At 39.8% G+C, this 26,519-nt stretch overlaps 1 protein-coding gene across 2 annotated transcripts in view; it reads left to right on the forward strand.

Annotated features, from left to right (window-relative positions):
• The first annotated feature begins 2,528 nt into the window (after nucleotides 1-2,528).
• The window catches only part of FHAD1 (forkhead associated phosphopeptide binding domain 1), a 56,949-nt gene continuing 32,958 nt past the window's right edge, over nucleotides 2,529-26,519 (forward strand). The window contains exons 1-11 of one of the 2 annotated variants that reach the window (XM_067567484.1): nucleotides 2,529-4,243; nucleotides 5,087-5,158; nucleotides 6,249-6,358; nucleotides 7,814-8,020; nucleotides 14,005-14,278; nucleotides 15,991-16,064; nucleotides 16,534-16,764; nucleotides 18,464-18,587; nucleotides 19,564-19,694; nucleotides 23,755-23,820; nucleotides 24,419-24,523. In XM_067567484.1, the coding sequence (XP_067423585.1) occupies nucleotides 6,257-6,358; nucleotides 7,814-8,020; nucleotides 14,005-14,278; nucleotides 15,991-16,064; nucleotides 16,534-16,764; nucleotides 18,464-18,587; nucleotides 19,564-19,694; nucleotides 23,755-23,820; nucleotides 24,419-24,523 (1,314 nt within the window). In that variant the 5' untranslated portion in view covers nucleotides 2,529-4,243; nucleotides 5,087-5,158; nucleotides 6,249-6,256. The remainder of the gene's footprint in view (nucleotides 4,244-5,086; nucleotides 5,159-6,248; nucleotides 6,359-7,813; nucleotides 8,021-14,004; nucleotides 14,279-15,990; nucleotides 16,065-16,533; nucleotides 16,765-18,463; nucleotides 18,588-19,563; nucleotides 19,695-23,754; nucleotides 23,821-24,418; nucleotides 24,524-26,519) is intronic. The other variant, XM_067567485.1, reaches the window with a different exon arrangement.

Genomic DNA, 26,519 nt, shown 5'->3' on the forward strand with positions numbered 1-26,519 from the left:
CTTGCCCTGCACCAGCCTATGTGCGGCTTTAAGAATGCATAACTTTTGGAATCCTTGTCTCTGATTCAAACTCCCTAGTACACCACATTCATTTGGATAATAATAAAATGGGTGTGATTTTATTTATGCTAAGGTCCAAATCCCAAGCAACTCCCCTGAAGTCCAGGTTTTGGCCCTTAGTTAAACCCTCTACTGCTAGTTTCCAAAGGAGTACTAATGTAAGAAATTGTTGGTACAATAAAGTGATTGAGAGAAACTTGCTGAACCTGACCCTTTTCTTTAAGGGGGCACCTTCCTTCCCAGCTGCCATTAGTTTGCTTTTGGCAATTTCTAATCAATGTTGCAGCACTATATCTTACTAAACTAAAACTGAGGAAGAGGAGGGGAGTATGCAGTAATGATTAAAGCTCAAGGGCTAAGAAGGAGCAGCCTAGGTTCAAATTCCAGCTCAATCAGCTAGTTACTTGCTCTGTAAGGTTGAGCATCACATGTGACCCTGAACCATTTCAGCGTTAAGGCAGCTGGTACCTGGAAAATTACATGGGTTGAACTGCACTTTTGCAGAGTCAAAAAGCTACCCCAAAAAATTCAGATACTCTTTGAAGATAATCTGTTTCTTTGGCTGTGAAACTACTTTATGTCAAGTTTCAGGGCAGTCTCTCTTGACTACAAAGTAATTTATCATTAGTATAGTTATCATTTTATTCTAAACTGGCTTTTTGGATCTGACTCTGTCTTAGTTGTAACATGCTGAGTTTTTTTAAAAATCCATATCACAAGCAAATCCCATCCCATCCCCTTACTTCCCTTTCTCTATATAAAAAAGATTGCCTAGGTACAAAGGGCTGAATCCTGCTCCCTCCAAGATTGAAAGGGAGTTTTTCCACTCGGAGCAGCATTGAGTCCTTCAAGAAACAACCTCAGGGCTGTTGCTGAAGGAAACACCTACTATGTGTTCATGCTAGAAAATGGACAGAGTATATTTTACAACTGAGTCAACTAAATCTACATCATATATGGCACACCCATTTAATCTGGATAATTACCAAGAAGAGCAGCTCCAGCGCAGTGCATTACAATGATTTTGAACAATGAATGGTGGTGCCTATTTCCAGCAACTATCGTGTTACTTGGTGTATGCTAGCATAAATATCTCTGTTCAGTTCCCAAATGTATTGTCAGATGAGTCAATTCTGCCTTAACAAAGCTTTTAAAATGTGTTAATGGATTAAAAATCAGAAATTAATGAAATACAGCAAATGAATATAAATCAGAACAGTCAAATCTTTGTCCTAATTAACATAGGTTACTGTCATTTATATGGTATGCTTCTGTTTTGAATAGGTATGCTAATTAAGATGTTTATACAAAACAATTCTGCACAGTATTGGTGTCGTCAGGCTCTAGGAGTGATGGCACTCTACTACCCTATCGTCATTTGGGAAATGACCTGTACAGATGGGGCACCACAGCTGCAACAGCCAAGAAAAAAGGCAACAAGATCAAGGCTGGGTGAATGTTTTTTGTTCCACAACAGCCCCTTGGATCTAGTTCAGTATAGTGTTTGAACTACTAACTGGGTCACATTTTCTATGGGAGAATGAGATGAGACAAGAAGTTAAAATCAATTAGACCAAATCTGACAAGGAAGTAGACCACCGCCCAAGAAATAAGCTATGCTGTGCTTATACAGGAAAAAAAAGGTATAAATCAAAGTTTTTTCTGACTTTATGTAAGACCCACATGTAATCACGTCAAGAATTCTGAGTCAGTCAGACCTGTTTTAAGCAAATGCCCCACCATTGAAGCCAATGGAGTTACTCCTATTTATACCAGGGATGATAATATACCAAATGGGTACAATAAAAGCGACTGAAAGACTGCGTGTATAGTAAAGCAAGCACTCTATTCCTCTTACTATCTATACTAAGTGGTTGCAGAATTTCTTTCTTTGGTATCCCAGACGTTACAAAATTCGTTAACTAAACACACACAATAATGCTTTGTACATGACCTTTAGAGGTGAATACATCTGCAATTAAGTTCTGTGATGGCTATAACCTTACCAGCATGCTGCATGCTTGAGTAGGGCACCCTAATGTCAGTTGGCTAGCTGCAACTTCCATCCAAGGCTGAAAATTGTGAAAAATGGATATCCATTTCTGGGCAATACAGTAAAACCCTTTTAATCCAGTTCCTTCTTTGTCCAAATCTATGTCCCCTGACATGAGTCAGTTGCCCAATAACTGCACTGATTATCTGCAGGCCTCTATCTTTTTTTAACTTTTGTTATTGTCTCCTAAAACATTCTGGATAATAATGTTTGTAGCACCAAAGGGAATATTTTTTCATAATTTAATTTTCTTAATGTTTTAACTCAGTTAGGTGTGTTTCTAGCAAGAACTGATCTTAAATGCTATTGCTAGAAAGGTTATATAGTTTCTTGGCCAGCACAAACACAGCATTAAAATAAGCAGATCTGAGTTGAGCTCCAAACATCTATTCTTTTTCTGCAAGAGTTAATTATAGGACTTCATTGTAATAATTTTTTAAGTGTCAATCAAGAAATAGCATGGATGTAAAAGGGAAAGCATGAAATGAGTTAGTGAGTTGAATCAACTTAGAAGCAAAAATTTGGTTTTGTTTAAAAAGAATTCCTTTTCTACTGTTCTTTTAAAATAATTCAGTGGAACTACCTTATATAAAGGAATACACAATAGTATCTGAAAAGATGAATTGGGAAAGTGAAACCGACCTTTCCTCCTCTAACCTGAGAAATGCAAAAAATGAAAGTAATATAATAGTGGAAATATAAAATAGATTTTTAAAAGGGTATTAGTAAACCAAGTCAGAAAATCTGTAGTGTTTTTAATTAAACTGATGTGCCTTCGAAATAAATGAGAAGTTGATGGCAGTCTGCTCAGACTTGTTCTACAAGAACAAGTTATCCTGCTTTCTAATTATGTTGTCAGAAGAGTTGCTCTCAAATAAGAAATTGTGGTTTACAAAACTGACATCAGAAAAATGTCTGACAAATTATGAGAATTTAGGAAAAAGATTTTTTTTTTAAACTGATTACTTTAAAAAATTGGGGATTTTGTGAAATTGTGAAAAGAAAATGTGGATTATGTAAACCGTGACGTATAATCACAGTACACAAACTCAGTTACTTTGAACTTGTACTTCTCTGGATAGTGCAATTGCTTTTTTAATATATAAAGCAAAGTTATTGGCATTTTTTCTGTACCCAGTTTTGAATCAGATTCTGCCCTGATCTGCAGTTGATGGTTGAAGTTAATAGGATTGCATGGAGTGTAATATGGGGCAGACTATGGGCTTTCGTTTTTTAAAAATGTTTTCTTTTTCATTGTTAACTTTGTCTAATTTCTGTATTCCTGCTCACGTCCAGGGTACCTGGAGTTGTGTTTTGTTTGCTGGTGTTTTTTGGTTTTTAAATGTGCTCTTTCCCCTAGTCAACGGGGATATTATAGAATCAGGACTAGATGAGGAGTCCAGATGAAGAATGAGTTGTGTTTACACTAGGCTATTCTGTTCTTGGGCTGGAGGCAAGTCAGCACAAGCAGGATGGTGGCCAGCTGTTTATTATTTGCAGTTGGGTATTGCCCAAAGTGTAGGAGCCGCACAAACACAGGCCATGGGCTCTGGCCTGCCAGCCTTACACGGGGAAATGGCAGCCCCCCAGCAAAGCGTGGGTGGGGAGGGGAAGGTCTCCAACATCCACGCAATGGGCTGAGTGGCAGCGGACTCATCTTTAAAAGGCTGACCCCGCCGGTTGGTTATTTTAATGCTCGGCTCTCATGGATTTAAAAGCCGAGCTGGAGCTACCTCAGTTACCCCTGCCCGAGGGCGGCCCGCCAGTTTCCACCCTGGGTATTTAGTTAACCTTTGCCCGGTCTAAGAGCAAGGCGGTGGCCCCCCCCTATTCAGCAGAGGGGCAATCAGCGAGCTGTGTGCGCGGCTGCCCCCCCAGGCTTGGGAGCAGCGCTGGGGTCGCCGCCGGCTCGGCGGGTGCACGGCGCTGCGCGTCGGCCTGGCCCGCGCCTGGGACTTGACTCCAGCGCGGCCCCGCACGCTGGAGCTGTCGCACCGCTCCGCCTCCGTTGCCCTGGAGACGCGGCTAACACAGAGGCCTAGCACCGCCTCAGGCCGGACCGGACGCGGCCTGGCTCGGCGGAGAGACGCCCCCGGGGCCCTAATGCCCGGCCCGGCACCTGCAGCGCCGGTAAGTGGGGGCGGCCTGGGAGGGTGCAGCAGGGCCCCGCTGAAGCTGAGGGCTCCTGTGTGGAGGGGCGCTGGCGGGAACATGCCCTAGAGGGGCCCAAATTGGAGCGGGGCCCCCTAAGGCAAGACTCCCCCCCCCCCCCCGGCGATGACTGCTCCCCTTGGGCCTCGCCCCCGCCCCCCCCCCAGCCATCAGGACCCCGGTTGCCCTGAGGAATCCCCCAGACTCCAGGGGCTCCCTTGTGCAAGGCTGCCACTGAGCTCAGCGACAAGAGGCCCCCTCATGCAGGGCTCCCCTGGGCACGACCCCGTTCCCCCCCCCCCCCCCGAGGTGAGGGGCCCCTGGCGTGGGCCTGCCACTGACTCCACAGCCTGCGCCGTGCACGACTCCCACTGGGCCAGACAGCTCCAGGGATGCCAACGCCGCCCCGGGGCGAGGCGTCCTCTGGTCCAGGGAGACCCGGGCAGGTGGCATCCCTCCGGACTGAGCGGGCCTGGTGGAGAGGAGCAGTGCCCTGTGCCAAGCCATGGCCTGGAGGCAAAGGGCTCTGGGGAGGGTAACGTTTGTTTCGCAGACTAACTGGCTCAGCACAGACGGTGCAGTTCTCTGTTCTGCTGCTGGCCTCCAAATCTGCCGGGGACAGAGGCTGCAGCTTTACCCATATCCTGAGCAACCAGTCGCCCCTTGAACTCTGACCACTTGAGCTCGTTTCTGTAGAAACTTGAGAGGTAGCCCTCCCTCGTAGGTACCCACACCCTAGAGTATCCTCTCTCTGCATGATTTTTGCATGATTATGTCTCACTTGGCCTCCACATAAAGTGCTGCCTTTCTGCTTCTCCACAGCCTCATGAGAGGAACAGGGGCATCGCTGACTCTGCTTTCCAGCAATGGACCCAATGACAGTTGGCGCATAAGGTCAGTGCATGTAGCATTCACATTTGGAGACCTTAACAGGTCTTCATGCCCTCCTTCAAATGATACATGTCGAACGCTGCTCCACTCTTAATATATGCTGAATACTTTTCAGCATCATAATACGAGCGTTTCCAGTGAAGTGTAGCTTTAGTTTGGTTGCCAACTGGTGTTACTCCCAACCCTGGCCAAGGATATAAAAGGCATGCTCGTATATAGTGGAAAACAAATGAATAGTTTCTCCAGTGCCTCTTGAGCAGAGGATTTGTCATAGGCTATGTGGGCAAATGGTTGTTGGAGCACCTTGTTAAAATATTGGCAGCACATCACTGTGAAATGCATTTCAAAATATGTGCAGAACTTATACCAAGAGAAAGAGGAGTTCTGTACATAAAGTACTTGCAGGATTGAACTAAAAGTTTTTAAACAGAATTGGTATTTTACAGATTAAACTCACGTGGGATGTAGTCATCTTTTTGCTGTGATGATAGCTGCAGGGGGCACACAAGTTTCTCACTCTGCTGTGAATGTTAGACTAGCTGACAGTGTCACTTTAGGAGGTCTAAATTGCAAGTGGGGAAACAAATATACAAAGAAACATTGGTAATGATATTTTTAAAAGATCAATAAAAACGCTTGTTTAGATCTAAATATTTTCACCTGCTGGAAACCCAAACATTGCAGCATCTGTCAGCAAAAGAGAAAGTGAAATTGACCAGTCTCTTGTTGCCTCTCAGTCTCAGAGTGAAGTTCTGAAAGTACACAAATAGTATGAATGGTATAAAAAGTAAATTAAACATTTAAACTTCTTTCTGTTTTAGGATTGATTTTGAATTTTAATGGTAGATGGATGCCTAACTCTCTAGGGCTGTCTTGAAAAATCAGTTTTAATCTTTTTTTTTTTTTTAGTAGAGAATTTGTCTTTGAATTTAATTTCAGTCTGACAGCATCCCTGTAAATAAATTATGAGTATTTCTACTATGTTATTTGATACTGTTCATTTAAGCTATTTGAGATGTTTTGACTGGAGTAATTGCAAAAATGCATTGGATACCACTTAGAAAATGAGATTTTTAAAAATAAAACCTTACAGGTAAAAAGATGACAATGAAGGCCTTTTTAAAAAGTTCAGATGGTGTTTTTATGCTGAGATCAAAAGTAACTACTATAGGAAGACATGAAGATTCAGATCTTGTTCTGAAGGTATGAACATAAAATTCATTATTATTCCTTACAGTACTTACTCTGACCTAATTTAATTACCCTGGTTTATAACAATTCCATTCTTTCTTAGCCAGCAGCGGTTTATTTGATTTCATTTAGAGCCACAGGGATGAAATGGCAATTAGAGAACTTGTTTAAACCTTTTAAGTTAGACAACCAAAAGAGAGAGGAATTATTTTACATGGTTTAGGGTCATAGGGTCATGAAGCAACAGCCTGAAACTAAAAAAAGGAAAACGTAACATAGACATTAGGAACCATCAGGTCAATTAGGCAAGTCAATAATTTGCCAAGGAGGTCATGGAAACACCATCATTACAGGTGTTCATAGATGAACTAGCTAAAACTTAGGAAAGGATAGGGTATTATAGAAAATAATGCCTCTTTAGTGCTAGAGACTAGATCCAAAGCCCATTGAAGTCAATGGAAATCTTTCCTTTTACTTTGGTGGGCTTCAAATCAAGCCCTGTGTGAATAGGGGATGGATCAGAATGTCATTTTACCACTTTTTCATCTATGATTAAGTTTAAGATCACAATTAAAAACAGTTCGTTTTCTGTAGATTACTTCGCTAAAAAACATGTTTCTATACAGGAGCATTTTTAAACCAGGAGCATACATTAGGGATATTGTACATCCAAATATTAGTCAAGAAAAGAGCAAACTGAAAACAGACTGCACCTTCATACTCAAAAGTGATCTAAATAATGTTTGTTTATTCCTCCTCCTCAAACAATCAGAACATACACCCAAATGTATGTAGTAGATATTAATGTTGATACTATTTAACAGTTGTATATTACCACTAGTCTACAGCAAGTATCAAGGATGCCTTATGGAGAGGAAAAAAGACAGGTTCCTGCTCCAAGTAGCTTACAATGTATGGTCCTAATACTGCAAACATTTGCATATGTGATTAGTAGTCCCACTGAAATAAATGGCAAATTTACTCATGTGCAAAGTTACTAATGTGCAAAGTTACTCATGTGTTTTAAGTGTCTGTAGTATTGAGGCGTTGGCTAGATATGAAATGATATGCTGTAAAGAAAGACAAGAACCAAAGGAGAGGGAAAAGTTCTTGATTTGATACCTTCAGTATCTGCATATGGATGTAACTGTAACATCAGTTACTCATTTTTATTGCTGTGATCTTGTATGTTTTGATACCTGTTCAGATGACTTGTCTGACTTACAAAATACAAAATGTGAAGAATTTAAAAAAAAAAATCTAGCCAAAATATGTGGAACAAAATTAAAAAACTTACTATATCTTGCATATCAGCTACCATTCTGACTTCCTTTGAGCCAAAACATATTATGATATGATGTTAGCCAAATGAGACAAAGCAAAATAAACCATGGTAAAATCCCCATTGCGATTCATAACTCTGGGTAGTTTTATGCACTGATTTCTGAAACGGTTACCTGATTTCAGTCTGTAGGTATTGAAGATCACCATGCAGTCATTGAATTCAGTGATTCAGAAAACAGCTTTGTTCTTCAAGATTTCAACTCTCTTCATGGCACTTTTGTTAATGATTGCCATATACAGAATGCAGCAGTGAAAGTGGGGGCAGGGGATGTTCTGCGCTTTGGTTCAGGAGGAACAACTTACGAGCTAGTGATAGAAAACACTTCTCAGGTAATGTCCCATGAGTGGATAACATTTTCCTATTTTGTAAGGTAGCTGCATGTTAATGTCTGCTGTATGGGTGAAATTCTGGCCCCTTTGAGGAGGAGTTTTCACCCAAGATCTTTTAGAAATTCTTTTTTTAATTAGTTTGTTCACCCTTTTATGCTAATTTAAGAATAATGCAGAGTGGAACCTGACAGATGTATAAAATCTAAAACTGAGGAATGGACAATCCTCCTTATTTATAAAAATAAATATACTGATGCAAAGAATGGAGTCAAATGTTTAGTAAAAAATGGGCTGAAATTGCTGAAATCTGACTGGATTTGTTAATTACATCTATACCAAATGGCCACTTCCTTGGTCTTATTCAATATCTCCTTTCTCAGGTAAATCTCCATTTGACATCAAGTACAGTGTGGAAAATGGCTCTAATAGCTATGTATTTGGTTACATTTAAAACCCAAATGTACTACTATATTACTATATTATACTATATTAATATACCAGGAAAATAAAAGCTAAAAAATTATACTTATTTTATTAGTTGTAACCCTCTCTTATGTTTCTCCCTTTTGTAATTTATGCATTTCTGGTCCTTTTCTCCTTTCCACACCTCACCATTCTAGTTCTTGTTCATTTTCAGTATTATTATTTAGAGGGTCGCACACTTAATAGCTTATGTAGCTCACCTGGGGCTAGCTCTCTGCTCCCGTCCATTGGCTGTCAGCATAGCATTCAGGTGATGCACCATCTCCATGATGCCTTGCCCTGCCCCTTTTCTGTCCTTGTTTATTTTTTCTGGTGCCTGGGGGACTCCCTGAGATGGGGGCCCTGTGCAAGTGCACCCAGTGCACATTGGGTAATCCAGGCCTGCCACCAGGGGTTCTGTGTGGCCCTCCATTAGGCCCCCGTTGTGCTAGGTGCTGTACAACCAGCACAAAAAGATGTTCCCTGCCCAAGGAGCTTCTTTCCTCTTCCTTCTGATTTTTTTCCCCTCATCCTTGTCTTTGGATATTCCCCTTCTCTGACACTCACTTCCTTAACTAGTACAGCGGGTGTACTTTAAAAGGTTCTTATTGGATTAAGAAGTATTACCAGTTCCAATTGTATTTCCTATTCTAGGTATAGGGCATGTATCTCAAACAGACAGAATCTTTCAGAAGTAAAGTGTGATCATTGTACTTTAAATCACAATCTACACGTCTTACTCAAGTTTTTATATTTGCTTTTTAAAAAAGTCAGCATAGCTAGATATGGTACTAAGGCAAGTTGTTTTCCATTTGAAGAAGCCGCCTCTCTTAAAAGCAAAGGAAAGAAATGTTCATGAATTAATTGAGGGAATTGGAAAATAAGAGGTTTTTAGCTCCCCCTGCTGCACAATCTGCCACACTTCATTGGGAGGTTGTGTACCCTCCTGGCTTTTTCTTCTACAAATGTTCACTATGGAAAAGAAAATTAAGCTTCTAGAAAACTCAGAAATCTCTCCAGTTTTTCAATTCTTCTGCAGAGGTACAGAGTATCCAAACTAGAAAATTCCCCTTTTGAGCTGTGTTTTCAAAAGTTAAATGGTAAAAACCACTGATTATAAAAACTGTTACCTTTTAAAATATGTGCTTAAAAACAGTGAGATCCTTTTTCAAAAATATACCTGGATTATATGTAATAACTTTATTGGCAATAGTATCATTCATGTCCTTAACATGAGACTGACATCCAGCAAGGTCACAATGTAACACCACAATTCTTGAACACAGTGTAAAATAAAAGCATTCACATATATAGGAGATGACATTTAAAAGAGAAGTGTAGTACTCCTGTCCCTGGACAATCAGCTAGGATCAACAAGATTTCAGGCAATTTATATGGGAAGGAATTGATAAGAACCAGTAATACTTTTATTGCTTTGGGTCTTGAAGATCTCAAGAAATTGGAGATCTAGAAATCTGCTTTGAATAGGATAAAAACCAATCTGCTAGATTCAGGCATATCTTTGGAGACATGTCTCCAGAATTGGGGGAGAGTGCTCAGCAAGTAGTGTTTAGTAGTAATAATTAAGCCTCATGCACCCCCTGTAAATTAAGGAAGCATTACTTCTATTGTACAGACAGGGAAACAGAGGCAGAGAGCTGTTCAATGACCTATTCAAGGTCACAGAGTGAATCAGTGGAAGAGACAGGAGCAAAGCCCAGAAAATCTGGTTCTCAGTCCTGTGGTTTAAGCACTAGTCTATATTTCATATATATAAATTAGATTGTAAAAGCTTCTGGGCAAGAACTGAGATTATCTCTATGTGTGTGTGTAGAGTGCCAAGCAAAATTAAGCCCTGATCCTGGGCCTCTGACCACCACCTCAATACAGCACAGTCCCTGCGTGCCAATTTGAGTATCCAGATGCAGATTTTGGACGTCCTAACCCAGTTTAGTAGTTTTGACTCCTCTCGCCAAAGATACTCAGAATACTGATGACTGTGGGAAAAAATCCTGATTTTAGATGGGGAAACCAACTTTATGAACTGATGCAATTAGAATTCCAGTGCTGTGGCAGTAAAAATGTTTAAGTAAAATTTGTCCACACCAGAACGTTAAGCATTTACACTTCAAAAATATTTTACAGTATATGCTGACTTAGAAACAGCACAGCAGTGCTTTTTTAAAGCTTCAGACTTTATGATCCCTCTTTGATATATAATGGCTTTGATGTTTCACATTGCTCACCGCAGGTGGTAAATCATGTTTAAGTTTCAGTGCATCAAGTATTTACTATATATAAAAAGATGGTTTTCTCTTTTTTCTAAGTATTAAAGGTAAAACAATTTTTAAAATGATAATTGTATAAGGTATTAAGTTACGGAACAAAATAATGTGTAGCCCTGAAATTACAAATACATTTTAAAAGGTAAATAAAAGCCTTTTCTTTTTTTAACCTGTCAAGATCTGAGCATCACAAACACCTATACAGAGTAGGGAGCTGCATTCATAATGGTGCTTTAGGTGTGTACAATGTTATCAGTTCTTGCAGGAGAAACATTGGACCCTGAAGTTGGGTCTTAGCAGGTAAGTAAAAGAAGACGTTATTCTCAGTGTTTGCTTCAGATTTTATTTTTAATTTTTAAGTGTATTCATGCATTTCTGTTTAAGATTTAGGATCTTTTTTGTATGTATTTTAAAATTATTTCAGTTCACCTTAAGTGAACCCAAAGTGTCCAACCTTGTTCTTTTTCTCCACTGTTAGGTATTTAAAGGGGACTGTGGGGAGGACAAATGCATATTCTGCTTGTATTCATTGCCCTATTTTGTAACCTCCCTTTGCCTGAAAGAACTTCAGGTACCTATATTGCCCCAGTGTCACAGAGCAATAGAGTGTCTGAGGAGTTGATTGCTAAAGCCTCAGTGGTAAACAGATTTAAAAGAATAAAACAGACAAAATATTGTTTGACCCCAAAAGTGGTAATATTTTTCCAGCTGCAGGTAGGCCACACTCAAGAGATTCTTTGAGTCCAGCCTCTTTCCTTTCTTGGAAAATCAGCATATTCCAGTCATGGGTACAGATCTGTGTCCAATGATAACTGGAGAAAATACTGAAGTCCAGGGAGCATTAGCTTTTGCCAGAAAACTTAAGTGGCTGCCAAGAGAGACCCTGGCTCATCCTTTCTGTGGAAGGCTGCTAGTGTGTTGACTAGAGCCCTTGATTTCATGGGCCATATAGCTGATAAGAAACTCACTCTTCCAAACTGTTTCCAAATTCTGGAACTTGTCCTGTAGCAAGGGAAGTGTTGTGCAGCATGCTTAGTGATTGCCAGAGAGCTTATGGTAGGTCCAGCTTCTTCTAGAGATTGGTCAAATTAGCAATGGTTAGATCTGGCTCAGGATTAGGTTTGGGTTCAGGTTTAATGCTAAATCAGGGATAAGGCATGGGTAGGATAGAACATTGTCAAAATCTTGTGAGCTGTTTCCATCAGAATTCTGTCACAACCAAACTGGAAACTAGGCCTCTCTTGATTTTGGATCTGACCCAAGACTGAAACCACAGGCCAGGCTTGTATTTCAGGGCAAGAATATAAACCCACATCATGAAATTAAACGGAGTTGAAATTCTAAACTTCAGTTTTGGCTAATCTCCACAACAATTGAAAGGTTAACAGATGGACAGGCATGGCCCTACATAATTTCTCTGACATTTAGGGTTATCAGGCTGGATAAATCTGATCTCAAGCCAGGTGTCCTCATGGGGATAACCTTTGTTTCAGAATACCAAATGACAGAGTAAGAAGATAGCCTCCATTTTAGTCTCCTGTTAGCAACACAGTATTGTTGCTCATAAACCATTAACTTAACCACTTTATTTGGCATAGTGCCCTTCGTACAATTATCCCAGAGTATAAACTTTTATCCAGTTTATCTGAACATGGGTTTGCAGCCATTGTCTCAAAATGAAACTTTGCCAAAATGCCAGGGTTGGGGGTTGAAATCATGCAAACCAATGGTTTCCACATGAAACCATAACCCCGCCACAAATTCCTGGCCAGATTGAATACCTGGCCAGATTTGCCTCCAAAGGTTCACAAACTTAATATAATTGATATAAGCCAGCACTGTTTGTGTAAAGGAAATTTGTGCTTTGTAATCTACTAGAATTCTTAAATCCTATCAATAATACAGTGGATAAAAGAGAACTGGTTTGACTTTTACAAAGCCTTTAAGAAAATTCTGCACAAGAGTTTATTAAGAAACTGAGGCCTCAGCCAGCTAGGTGCTTAAGAATATGCCTAACATTAACCATGGGTATGTCTACACTGCAGAGTGAAGTCAATTTAATTTAAATTGGTCTTCATCCACCAAGCCTCAGAAGTCAGAGGAGCATGATCACACCATGCTCACTGCATCGGGTGTTTGTGTCCCCACTAGCTATGCTTGCATCAATAATCGAAGCAGTGCACTATGGGTAGCTATCCCACAGTGCAACTACCTGCAGTGCCTTTTGGGAAGCTTGTCATCTTCCCATGATGCAACGTGCTCCCTCTCCCCTCCTCTCTTATCCAAAACAAACAGACGAATGTTTTTTCATGCCATTTCTCCAAACCCGTCTCTGCCGGAGAGGCCATTTCATGCCATTTTTCCAAACCTGTCTCTGCTGGAGAGGCATGCCTCTCCGTCTCTGCTGGAAAGGCATGGAGCCCGCTCAGCTGTGCACTGTCATTGTGAGCATCACAAATACCTCACGACTTATCCTACAGTATTTTCAAGGCCGAAACAGGAGCTGCAGCATGGAAAATTGCAATGTTACTGAAGCTACCCTGCTACAAGCCATAGAGCGAAACAATTCTCATTTGCTGCAGGCTGTCACGCAACAACTTTAGTCAGTGGAGCGCTGCTTCTGGTCCTGGGAAACAAGCAGTGACTGGTGGGATCACATCGTTATGAAGGTGTGGGACGATGAGCCGTGGCTGCAGAACTTTCGTACGCGAAAGGCCACTTTCACTGAACTTTGCGCAGAGCTGTCCCTAGCGCTGAAGTGCATGAATACTCGCTTGAGACCTGCTCTGACAGTGGAGAAGCAAGTGGCCATCGCTGTATGGAAGCTAGCAACCCCAGACTGCTACCAGTCAGTTTGGAATCAATTCGGAGTCGGTAAATCCACCGTGGGAGCTGCTGTGATGCAAGTGTGCAGGGCCATCAATAGCCTTCTGCTAAGAAGGGTAGTGACTTTGGGAAACATGCAGGACATAGTGGATGGGTTTGCCACAATTGGGTTCCCAAACTGTGATGGGGCGATTGATGGGATGCCTATCCTTATGTTAGCACCGGACCACCTTGCCACAGTGTACATAAACTGAAAGGGATACTTCTCAATGGTGATAATGCAGGTTGATTTGAATTCTTCTTCTACTCACGCATGTTGCTGGGTTCTGTATTTATATTTAATATACACACACTGTATTAAGTAATTTTTTCCACCCTCTATATATAGTATTGCATTTTTTCCCCCTGCAGATGTCTTGCCCACCAATGAAACGTCGTACAGCATGGCCTGGGCAGCTCCAGTTAATTGCAGAGACAAAACTTTATACCCCTTCAACAGCTCCTCCGCAGCTTCCTTCCCTCCATTCTCAGCACCCATCCAGCATTCACAACAGTTGGATGCCTGGAACAAATGGAACCACACCCCATCCACCAAACAGAAAAAGACCTGTGAGTGCTTGGGGGAGAAGTATGACATCTTCTTTCTCTCCAGATACTTTCAATAGGACTACTGCAGTCAGACAAGGTATTTCATGGTGCTTTCATTAACTCTTTATACAGTATTATACAACAGTAAAATTGACCAGGGCTTCCATGCAAAATGATGTTTTTTCACATGTACCTACAGATCAATCTACAGAAGAACTGTGAGATACTAGGTCCAATACTCCTCTCACCCTAGTTTCACAGTGATGTAATTCCACTGACCTTAGTGGAGATATTTCTGATTTACATTGGCAAGTGACAGGAGAATTAGGTATGCAGACCCAATCCAGTGCTGATGCAGTCTGCATTGTCTTCAGTGGGCATTGGATCAGGTTCATAATATAGAACTGCTGTTTGTTAAGCAGTGTATTAATTAGCTCAGCTTTGAAGTGAAATTTGCTTGAACATTTTCATTATATGTGAAAGTGGAACTTGCTCTGTTACTGCTTACTGTGTTTTTCATTGGTGTTACATTCAACTGTTACTCCAACCAACAGGTTGTAACTTTGTTTTCTCTTTTGATCTGTGGTTATCAGCTGTTTTCAATGGGAGTAAGTTAAAAATAGATCCATATCTTGTATATATTTCCTAAGTGTAAAGAGCAGGACAATGTCATGACCAAGGAAAGTTTATGCAATTTTAAAGCCATATGACAGCTAGGACTTGGTAATGTCCCTAACTCTACTATAGGCTCTAATACTTTAGCATGACATAAATCAAATATTTAGTCTTCTTGTTCTTGGTTTTTTTAACATATAATAATACATTTCAATTTGATGATTTGCTGTTTAATCATTTGTATCTAAATGTTCCAGACGAAAAACTATTGCTACACAATCATCCCACCACAATAGAAAAGCAGTGACTGAGGAAAATGTTTCAGCATGTGTATAACTGAATTTTTAAGTTCATTGAAGTTAATGGGACTTAAGGACATGTTCAAAATTATTTGTATGCTTCAGTGCTCTCCTGAATAGTGATGTACTGAAGCATGTGCTTAAATGCTTTTCTGAATCGGGGGCCGAAATGATCCATATTATCTGCCCTGGCTTGCACCCTGGAGAGGTACTCCAGTTTCACCTGTACCATCAACACAACATGGGAAGCAGCAGTCTTTTGTTTTAAGCCCTTACTTGATTGGCGTAAAGTTGAGCGCTAGGGGCTGTCGCTGATGGTGGGAGAGCTCCTTGTATCTCATTGCACAACTACAGCCTGCCATAAAACTGGGCAGCCCCCCAGACAATAAAGGTGTTGTCCCACCACAGTCTGCTTGCTTCAATGGGTGCTCAGAGCTTAGAGTTTTATAACTTGACAAGTGGACTGAAATCAACACACCAGGCAAATTAAGTAGGCAGAGCTCAAAGGATCAAAACACCACCTTTAAATTTGACAAATGCGGCAGAGATTCCCTCTCTTGAGTGGGTCTCTTCAGTCACAGCCACGGCAGCCATGAAACCAACTGAGCAAACTTGAGGATTTTTCATATCTTGAAACTATATTATTATTCACTGATTATATAGTTCTTTTGTGCCAGTGAATGTCATCTATTATAATAATTTATTGTTGTTCTGCGGTTGCTTGGATAAAGTGCCTAGATACTAAAATGATGGTTGCTTTGGAAATGCTTGTAGACAAGTTAAAGAGATAAAGATGCATTAATCCTAATCAGAACAGGCTCTTGTGTTGCATTTCTATACAAGTCATTAAAAGCGCCTTTTATTTTTTCATTTTTAATCTTGACAAATATACCAGGAAATGGACAATCTGGAGCAAGTGGAGTTCCATTATCAGGAATTCATCATATGGATTTGCTTCTTCAGGAAAAGGTATGAGTGTGGTATGGAGATAGATCACAGAAACATTGTTGATATCAATAGGAATATATTGTATGCAAATGGTATGATTAATAGGCAAACAGAGCAGAAATGCTATACCAGTAGGGTCTTTAAATGACAAATAGTAAAATTCCCTTCACCCATGTCAGTGTAAGTAACTGATTTAAAATGGAACTACTCACAGGAGTGAGAATTACTATGTGGACAAAGGAAGGAGATGTCTTGGAGCTAGTGAATTTCAAGGTGAGGAAATACTCATATTAGTTATGTCACATCTGAATTTTTTTATTAAAGTTGTTGGACTACCACTATATTATAATAATACTAGAATGAGCAAGTATAACATTTTGGAGACAGAAAATTTGCTATACATTTTAGTGAAAATCATTTGAAAACCTTTTTGGAACAGGCACAAAGTTGTATCCACATTTGTGTATAATCAAATTTATTCTGCATGTAGGATGACATAATTCTGAAAATGGAAGACAAAATCAATCATCTCTTGGGTTTTGAAAGTGAGTCAAAATATAAAGATACTGTGATAGCCAATCTTCAGGATGAAATTGCAGTGATGACAAAGAAGATGGCTCAGGCTGCTGCTAGGAATGATATAGAGTTTACTCAAAAACTACAGACCTTTGAGCGAGATATTGAAGCAAAGACAGAAGAGATTAAAGCTTTGAAAGAAAAGGTATTGAACTCTTCAAGGGACACTGTCAGCATTAAAAATCAGACTTCTCTGTGAATTTTTTTTACCAACAATTGTTGCTAGAAACAAAAGAGATTAGAGGAGTAAAAGGTTTTTTTTTTTTCCCCCCAGTTTGTTCACCTTTTTTACAGCCTTTTGTATAGAAACCTTTTCACTGTTTCCTCTGTATAGACAGTTGATTAACTTCCCTATTTGTTTGTGTGGGTCCTTCACACAGCAACAGGAGAGAGAAAATATTTTTAAAATATGGAATTCTGATTTAAAAACTATATAAATTGGGAGGGTGACTGAGGGCAAGTATAATATTTGAAACTACTTTTAAAACATTTTTATGTTGACTGTATTTCAAGTTGACAGTGTTCCTTTTAAGCTCTGTGTTCATGTGAATGCCCACAATGATAAAAAGCAAGAGCAATACTGAAAATCCATTACATAAGCAGAATTATTTCTGTATAAAGTATTGGTGATTATTTTCCATGAGTTGTCAGCAACTCTGGTTTTGTATTATGCTGAAGATATAGTTTTCTTGGAATCTTGGAAATCTTGAAAAATTACAGTATTGCAGGTACAGATGTCCCTTTCCTGACAAACACACTCCCCCAATGGACACCTTCAAACTGTTTATTTACCCCATCTGAATTAGGCTCACAAAACCAATTATTTTAACAATGGGAAATTTTATTTCCTTCGTTCTTATTGTCTCTTTGGCCATGATATGCAAAAGTAGACTGCAAAGTTTCATCTGCACTCATGATAGCCAGGAAGTAATGTATTTGTTCTTTATTTGCCTTAGAAAAGAGAACATTATTTTTTAGCATGTTCGCAGCTGTTTTTCCATTTAACCTTTACACGGATTAAGAGCAATTAATTTACACATTAATGTGTTATTCTATGATCCATACTTTTTATCTGGATTGTAGACAATGTGTAAATGGACAATAGTAAAGTTTATTAATAGCTACTTAGCCATTATTCAATGTGCAAAAAATAAAATATATTACAATAGAACTTAAAACTATATCCAGAATTTAAAAATATTTAAAATACATGTACAAACAAATTAAAAAGAACATTAATTAAACCATATATAATCACCATGCCACTTGCCTTTTCCTTATTTTAGCAGCTGACCATGCAAATAGGGTAACTGCTTGAATCACAGATACATTGTCAGTTCCTAACAAATACTCTACTTTTCTAGAGACAGGCATCCTGGACAAAATCACAGAAAGTCATTTGACCTTAAGTGGCAATACAAATGACAAAATCATAAGTAATGGGGTAGGTCTTCCACCTACCCAAAGCCCCATGGACAGAGGTGATTACATTTCTCAGTGCCAGTATATCAGCCTTTTAAGTAAGCTGTCTGCATAGATTGAAAACGGAGAGCTGTAAAGGCCCTCCTTAACTTGCTATTGGACAGACTATCTATATATCTGGCATACCTATGGAGTTAGAAATGTAGCAAGAACACTTGTGTCATAGCAGCTTTTGATCATGTTTGAATTGGGAAGTGTAGATGTGAGTGTATATGATTAATTTTAACAAAAACCCTTTTCAAAGCTCAAAATAAGTGTGGTTCAAATTTAGAACAAGTGTAGAGTTTGTTTGACCTGAGCTGGTTCACCCATTCCCAATTTAAGGTGACCAATAATTTATTTTCTATGCATATCTTTTGTAGATCAGTAATCTGCAGAGAGATTCGAGCCAAGTCATGTGCCATTCCCTCTCTGAAAGAGACCTAGAAATTGCAAACTTGAAAAAAGAGGGTGAGAAGTTAAGGCGGAACCAAGTTCTAACTACAGGTATATTTCCTCTGGCGTCTCAGGGTAGTGTAATTTAACATTCAATTTTTAGGGCTAGGATCACAATTAATATAGTTTAGCAATGAAAAATGTATATACTTTAAAACTTTTCTGGCAAGAAATGGTTTTTAGAGGCTTTGTGGACCTTCTAGAATTGTTCGTCCCTTTTTTCTTTCATTTTAACCTCTTTGAGGCTTACAGATATCTTCTGACAGAAGAACTAGTAGAGTAGAAATAAGGAATATTCGGACCTAAACCTGGGTGAGCGGTGGTACAGATGGTTTATTTAAAACAAAAGAAGAAGAAGAAGAAACAGAAACAACAACAACAGCAACCCTGGAATATAAGGAACTACGGTGACTATAGGCCAGTGCCTTAGCTGGTGTAAACCAGTATAGCTCCACTGACTTCAGTGACACTGTGCTGATTTACACCTACTAAGGATCTGGCCTCCTATATCCAGTGTTTTGAACATCTCTACAAGGGCCCTATCTCAGAGTGCAAACTGTTTTCCAGCCTTCCTTTATATGATTTCATAATATTTACACAAAATACTCAGTGTTTTTATTCAAACAGTAGCTAACAATACAGTCTTGTTAGTGAAATCATTTAATTCCATCTCAGTTTTCCAAAAGCAAACAGTGTATTTAATATTTACTTACACCAGTCCACAGGGACAAGTTATAAAAGTTTCAGACCCAAGCATAGTTTTTCAAGAAAAACTGAGCTGTAAGAGAATTGGTCTTGCTCAAAGGAACATAGTCTCCAAAGCACTGAATTCCTTGGGACCAGTGGTTACACTAAATAACTCTCAGAGTGTACGGACTAAATCGGAATCTGCTTTCCTAGCCAGATATCATTAATATATGATAAATATTTTTTCTTCTTCAGTGTTTATATGATGACATTATTATTTATCAGGTTTTCATAACTGAAATACTTTTGTATTCTTTGACCTAAATTCTGTTCTTGACAGGACTGGTGACCAGTTTGCAAAGAGACATTTCAGCAAAGGAGCAGAAGATACTGCAACTAAAACTGAATGCAGATAAACTAAAGAAGGAGAACAGGGAGAAGGATAATCAGCTTGCAGTTGTTTCGGCTAAGGTTGACATCCAGGCTTATGTGTTTTGTTATTTACTATACTATAAATGGTTTAGTAAAATAATAATAATAAAATGGACCAAATTCAACTGCTCACTGATTTTTACTAGAATTCTATCAGAGCCAAATTTTGGGACAATATCTGTAGTTTCTGTATTTGTACAGTAGTTTAGTGCTAGGGAAGAACTAAGAGTCAGGGAAATAGTGGGTATGTCCTGCCCACACAGGATCCTAGGCACATACTTGGGTGGCCCCAACTTGTTTTGTTATGACCTCACTGCTATTGTTACTTGAGCTAGTTTTGGTTTAGCTAGATTAAAGCTAGCTCAGGTATGTCTACATATTCTCAATCCCACCTACTGATTTCAGAGTAGAGACTGAGTGTAGACACCCACTGTCTCATCCTGTAATGCCACAATTCAATTTTATCTACGCAGTTTCTGTATCAGTCTCAAATTTCCTTCTGCTGTTCATGTAGATGTGATTCAAGGTTTTTGTTTGGCTCTGGCACTTGGAAATCCCACCTGCCCTCCATGGTGAATTCCACTTAATGGCACTGAGTTCATGTTAAAAGTACACTCCCTTACTGCAAGGCAGGTGAAAATCTCAGGCACTGGCCTATATGTTTGGGTTTTTTATTCTCCTCCTTCCAATTTTAGCAACATTGCTTTATTTCAATCACGTGAAAATCTTTTTCATAATCTGCATGGTCATTCTCCTCCAGTTCAGTGAACCTCTCCAAGGTCTTTTCAAAGAAAGAAAGTCTAAAAGAAGACTCCCCAAAACCCAGTGTATAGGTTTGTGCCCAATAGTTTTGCACACTTTCCTTGCTCTGCTATTCTGACCTCTCTGCTGCCAGGTTGTAGCCATATTATAGCAATGATAGCACAACTGTCTGTTCACAAGAGACAATGGTGCCGAATTAAAAATGTGGCTGACCCCTGCTTAATGCTACTTTGCCTCCAACTCTAGTCAGAGCAGCCATTGACCTGCCCGGAACAAGACTGCAAGAGAGCCATGTTACATGCCCTGTTCCCTGAAGAGCAAACCAACTGCTCAGCAACCTCTGCAGCAAACTTCCTGGTTCTGCCTGAGAGGAGAGCTCTATGGTTCCACCAGCCACCTAAGAGGAATAGCATTTTCCCTGCCAGACTGAACACTTTATTAGGAAGCCATGGGGAGGGAAGGGGAGCCCAGTCAGGAGGGAGAAGATTTATTTGTGCATGAGAGCACTTTTGTGTGCCCAACCCGGAGGAAAGTTTTTGTCAAAATGTGGTGCCACTTTTTGATGGTGTGACTTGGGGAATTCTGGAATGTGAGCAGAGCTTGTGGTTTGGGTGGCGTTTGGGAGAGTGGTGGTGGTGGTTTAATTTGACACTTCTGTGAGAGTTCATCCGGCTGCTGTCTCAGCTTTTCATCACAGAGCTGCTGCTTCATCATCATCATCGTGATCTGTGTCTGATATTTCCTGAAAGGGCTACTCTATAGTATCCTTTGGCAGGAGAAATTCTCTTTCTCTTATAGGGCCTGAATTTGATCCTCATCCAACTCTGGGACCCTATGTTTGAGCCCTTATAAGCTGAGCTCATCACCTTTTCTCCCTTAGTGAGTGTTTTTTGTTTGTTTGGTGCTTTCGATTTGATCCAACTCAGATAGAAGTCAATGAAAGTTTGAGTCATGTTACTCAGGTATTACAGTGATGAGGGCCAGGTATGTACCTAGATAAGTTCATTTGTAGAATCAGCAAGTTGCAAGGTGTTTTAATGGATTCTTCTTTTTCAGAGTTCCAGTTTCCCTCTTGTGAGTTTTCCTAGACCTTTTCCCTCTGTGGGGCCTGGTGGTATTTCTATGAATCATCTCCTCTGTTTGCTTGTCCAAAACACTCGCATTAGGTTATTTCCAAGCAGAGATTATCTACTTCTGAGATCCAATCATATTGTTCTGCCTCACAACCAAGCCCACTTCTGATTGTCTTCAATTCTGTTCTTTAAGAAAGCTGCTGTATAGCTCTTCCTAAACATGTCCTTCATATTTGCAAAGCTGCTATCTCAAGCTCTGTTTATACCTCTTGCAAAACAGCATAATCACATCAGATGTAGAGCTGATGCTTGATTTTGATCAGACAGCATTACAGAATATTTTAACCTAAATACATACTATTATTTTGTAGTTCCCAAGCAGAGAGGGAAGGAAACCTCAAAAACCATGCATACTGGATTTCTGTGATCCAAGAAATGTTCACAGAATCCCTACTCCTCTGTCCACATACTCCTCATTTCAGATCTTTTCCCCTTAACACCTCACTGAGTTGTTTGAAACATGGGTGGGATGAGTTGTGCAAGATGCATATTTATAGACAAGAGGGAGCAATTAACGGTGGATGAATGAGAGCGTACTGTTGACAGTTTGAATGGTGGAGTTTTCCAGAGTCTCACAGTGGCATACTTGTAGAATTCCTAAGGAGCAGGCAGCTGTAACAGCAAAATACCAATTAATTATAAGTAACCCAGTTTTCTTGCCTGTAAATGAAGAACTGTATTTTCTCTCCTTTTCTTCTGAGCTGGATTTTTGGATCACTTTATTCAGTTTTAACTTGGAAGGCACAAAGTAGCTGATGGTTGGAGGCGCATGACTCAAGGGATCATTGTGAAAACATATGATGTTCTTAAAAATAGCTGGCTCCTAAATTCTCTGTGTGACTCAATGTGGATACAGTTCCATCACTGAACATGGGAGTTGATGTGCTTAGCAGTTTACAGGAGTCACTCAGCTTCTCTCAGGATCAGCTCTCTATAATCCAGACCCTATCATGATTCTGTGTAGCACTACAGAAGATTTACAGGGATCTTTCATTTCATACAAACTCCACTGCACAGAGCCAACACTTCCATCAAGTTGATGACATTATAGGGCTGGCCTTGCCGGCCATGATTTGTATGAGATGTTCTTTTCAAACCAGTGAGATTACTGATGAGAAGGGCTACAAGATAGCGCTCTAGGGATTGTGGAAAACAAATAGTTGCAAAAGGGTGTGCTGAAAAAGCAGCCTGTTTTGTGATCCATAGCACCTCACCACCCATTTTGTCCCCTCAGGTTAATCCTGATAGCAATATGGATAGAGCAGGGTGAGAGATTTTTGGCAAATAGTTTATTTGTTGAAAAAATACGATTTTGGGTCAGTCAAAACTGTTCACGAATTTGGATCAAATTCAGCTAATAGTTTTGACTGAAAAAAAATGGGGAAAAATTTCTGAAAAAGTTAAGACTTTTGGTTTTGATTTTTGTTTGGTTTGGCTGTCGAACTGAAAAATCAGGTATTCACCTAGCTTTAGTGGGGGTGGGGAGACTGTGTGATTTCTTTTATCAGGCCAGGAGGCATATGCTTATATGCAGGAAACATAGATTCCTTACATATAGCCCCATCCCAGAACTTCCCTCCAGAATTTTTCGTGTTGGAGAGCTTGCTTGAGTTCTGGAAAGAGCCAGAATTGGGGCATACAACTTTCACACTGCACTACCCTATGTCCATGGGCTTTCTGGTGTGCGCCTGTGTACACATGGCAGCCAGAATTTGACTCCTTATCTGAACTACTTATAACATTTGGTCCTATAAACATAACCGCTTTCTCTAGGCTGAGATACTATCTGAGAACATACACATGTTGTTTCATGCATTTGTTTTAAAATTTCTACTTAATACAAGTTCAGATTATCTTGTATGTTTCAAAAAATTCTTCTTTTCCTTTCTTCTTTTCCTCTGCGTTTTCAATAGCACTCTTTTTCTAAAGCACAAGGGGTTTGTCTTGTGTAGCTTTGTTTACTCTTAACTATCCTTTTCTTTTCTTTTCTAAAGCAGGAAATGCTTTTCTAAAAGTCCAATCCTGCAAGGTGCTTAGCAGTCCCTTCTCACATTTCCTTTACTGTGAGTTGAGGGCATTCAGCACCTTGTGTTATTGAGTCCTTACTGTAATTCCATACTATTTTGATGTGTGCTCAGCAAAATATAAAAATGATAGTATCTTGCTTGCTTGATGATTTTTTCCTTGGTTGCTGTTCATTCCAGTGTTCTAGAATTAAAGAGGAAATGAAGCATGAATTCAGAGAAAGAGAAGTAATTACATACCAAAAAGTGAGTTAGTTGTCTTAGTTTTTAGTTGCCTGGGTTGTTTTAGCACATAGGCAAACAGCAAATTGAAAATCTGTATCTCTGAGAGAATAATTAACTAGACATGTTAAGAATTTTATTTATAATCCAGTTCTTGTCATGGAAAGGCATGTAATGCATAACAGATTGGAGAAATGGTGATTCCTGGAAATATTTTAATAGCAGCTTTCAGTGCAGTGGAATTCTGTTTGAAAAAAGATTTAAACTACAATTGGAAATCACTATATTGGTTAGTAAATGTAATAAAGCATCAGAGGTAAATGAAACCATAATCCTGCCTGTTTTGTACTGTAAATGAAACGTTACATCTTAATTTCACTAATAAGATAACGATTATTTCCATGCAGCTCTGTAAATCTAATATCCTTAAGATGATAGACAGGGCAAATGCATTTCTTATTAGTTAAAGGTTTAGGATATGTAACAACTGATTGTTTAATAAAACAAAATAGGTTTTGAAGTTAATGAAATGAAAGTAGATGGTTTATTGAAATATAATCCCATTAAACTGGGTGATTTACTATTTTGTGAGGTTGATTCCATTTTACTGGGACTTTTGCAGCGCATTGGAGAGCTGGAGCTGCAAGTGAAGGGGCTGCAGGGAGAATTGCAGAAGTACTGCACTGAACAGGAAATCATAACAAACAGGCTTGCAGAAAAAACAAAGGTAAATTTCCATCCCGCCTCTAGCTTCTCTCTTATGAGGTACAATCCTTAAAAGGAAATTATAATTCTGAGTAAAAGGAAGTGTGAAACTGCAAGCTAATATAGTTTTGAGATTGGGAATGAATCCCCTGACTCCACTGTGGTGTTAAGGATCACAGTTCCTCTGCTGACTTTGGGCTATGCAGTTTCTTGTTTATTTGTGAGTGGCATGCCACTTTCCCCCTTTTCACGTTTGTTTGTGGAGATCTGCTGATTAGGACTCATCCCAACACATGTACAAGGGTGAAGGAAATTCTTTGCTGCTTTGCTCAACTATGTCGTAGCATTTTTCCTGCTTTTGGTCTTAATGTGCCAGCAGAGGCCAGCTCAGGATTTGCGCTAGCATCTGCAGCACATGTTCATGTACTATGCTTGCAGCTGTTTTTTTTTTTTTTCTTGATATAGCTTTTTTATTTTTCTTAGTGACAGAATGAAAATAAAATTATATTACATTTTATGACGGTATTTCTGCAACGTAATATTCTCCATTACGAAGGATTCTAAAATTACTCTTAGCTCCTTTATACTTCCTTGCTGTTCCTTGGCTGGTGTTTTGGTATAGTCCCTCAATATCATCTCAAGTCAATTTTCTTTCTTCCACAGCTTTTTTGATAATGTTCTCCTTTTCCCAAGTAAAACTATTGTGCAACTCAGGCTGTAACCCATGGAGTCAGATAAGCAGAGAACCCTTCTGATGTTCCTGAGTATAATCTTGCCCCCTTGAAAGGCCCATTTAATGTGCTTATAGAGCCATCACCAAGAACCAAGATTTGTCTTTCTTTGATCTCACTACTCGCTGTGCAATAAAGAATTTTTACTTCTTCGAGTTGTGTCCCTGTGGATGCTCCACTTTAGGTGTTGGTGCATTCTCATGTCCTCAGTCAGGGATTTCTATCAGCAGTGCTGGTGCGGGTCACACATGTATCGTCCCCGTCTCACTGCACCATTGGCGCCTCGTTTGGCATCCGTGCAACCCAACCCCCTCAGTTCCTTCTCGATCGTCCGTGGTCCGAGATGGAGCTCTCAGCAGTTTAGATCTTTAGCTTGTTTTAGTCATAGGATAATCCTTTTTATAGTATGTCTCATTTGTGGGTGCTCCACTACCCATCGTTTTCCCGTCTACATCAGAGTTCAAGGTAAGGACTCTATGGTAGAGAAGGAACTGAGGGGTTGGATTGCATGTGCACCAAATGAGGTGCCCACAGCGCCACAAGATGGGGACGACACATATGCGACTCACACAAGCACTGTTGATAGAAATCTCTGATTGAGGACACGAGAACACACCTACACCTAAAGTGGAGCCCCCACAGGGACATACATCTCAAAGAATCTCCTTTACTGCACAAGGTGAGTAACCTTCTCTTTCCATGAATGTTAATGAATTCTTGTGTCTAGTAGTGTTTTCCTACTTTGTTACCTTCAATTCAGTGGATGTTAATGATCTTGGAACAAAGTACAGTATAATCAACTAAGCCACATGCACAAGCATTAGCATTAGCAGAGATCTACTACCTCACCTTAAGAATGATGTTTTCTGTTAATTGGCCATAGTATTAGATCACTAAACATTTGCTAGCCAGCCACTAGGGGGGTATGATAATCACAAACTAGCAGATACTTGAATAGGTCTGATTACATTCAGTAGAGAGAGAGAGACACACACACACACACGCACACCCACCCACCCCCATCCGGTACATTACACACCCATGAGGGAGTAGATATGTCCTTTTTAGATTTATCAGGTATGCTGGTACTGCTGAGAATCAAAGGAGTTGTCTATATATTACTCGCAAGTCAGGGAGCCTGCAGTAATCCTTGTTTTATAGATTGGCTGTAGTGTGGAATATATTCAGTAGCTCTTTTATCTTGTGCAAGAGGAGACTCAGCTAGCTCCAGTACCAGAAACTTAATTTAAAACCATGGCCAGCGTGGTTAGAACTATATGACTGATG

This window comes from Emydura macquarii, unplaced genomic scaffold, assembly GCF_026122565.2.
Source record: "Emydura macquarii macquarii isolate MOO-44397 ecotype Brisbane River unplaced genomic scaffold, CSIRO-AGI_Emac_v2 contig_2768, whole genome shotgun sequence".
NCBI classification, from domain to species: domain Eukaryota; kingdom Metazoa; phylum Chordata; order Testudines; family Chelidae; genus Emydura; species Emydura macquarii.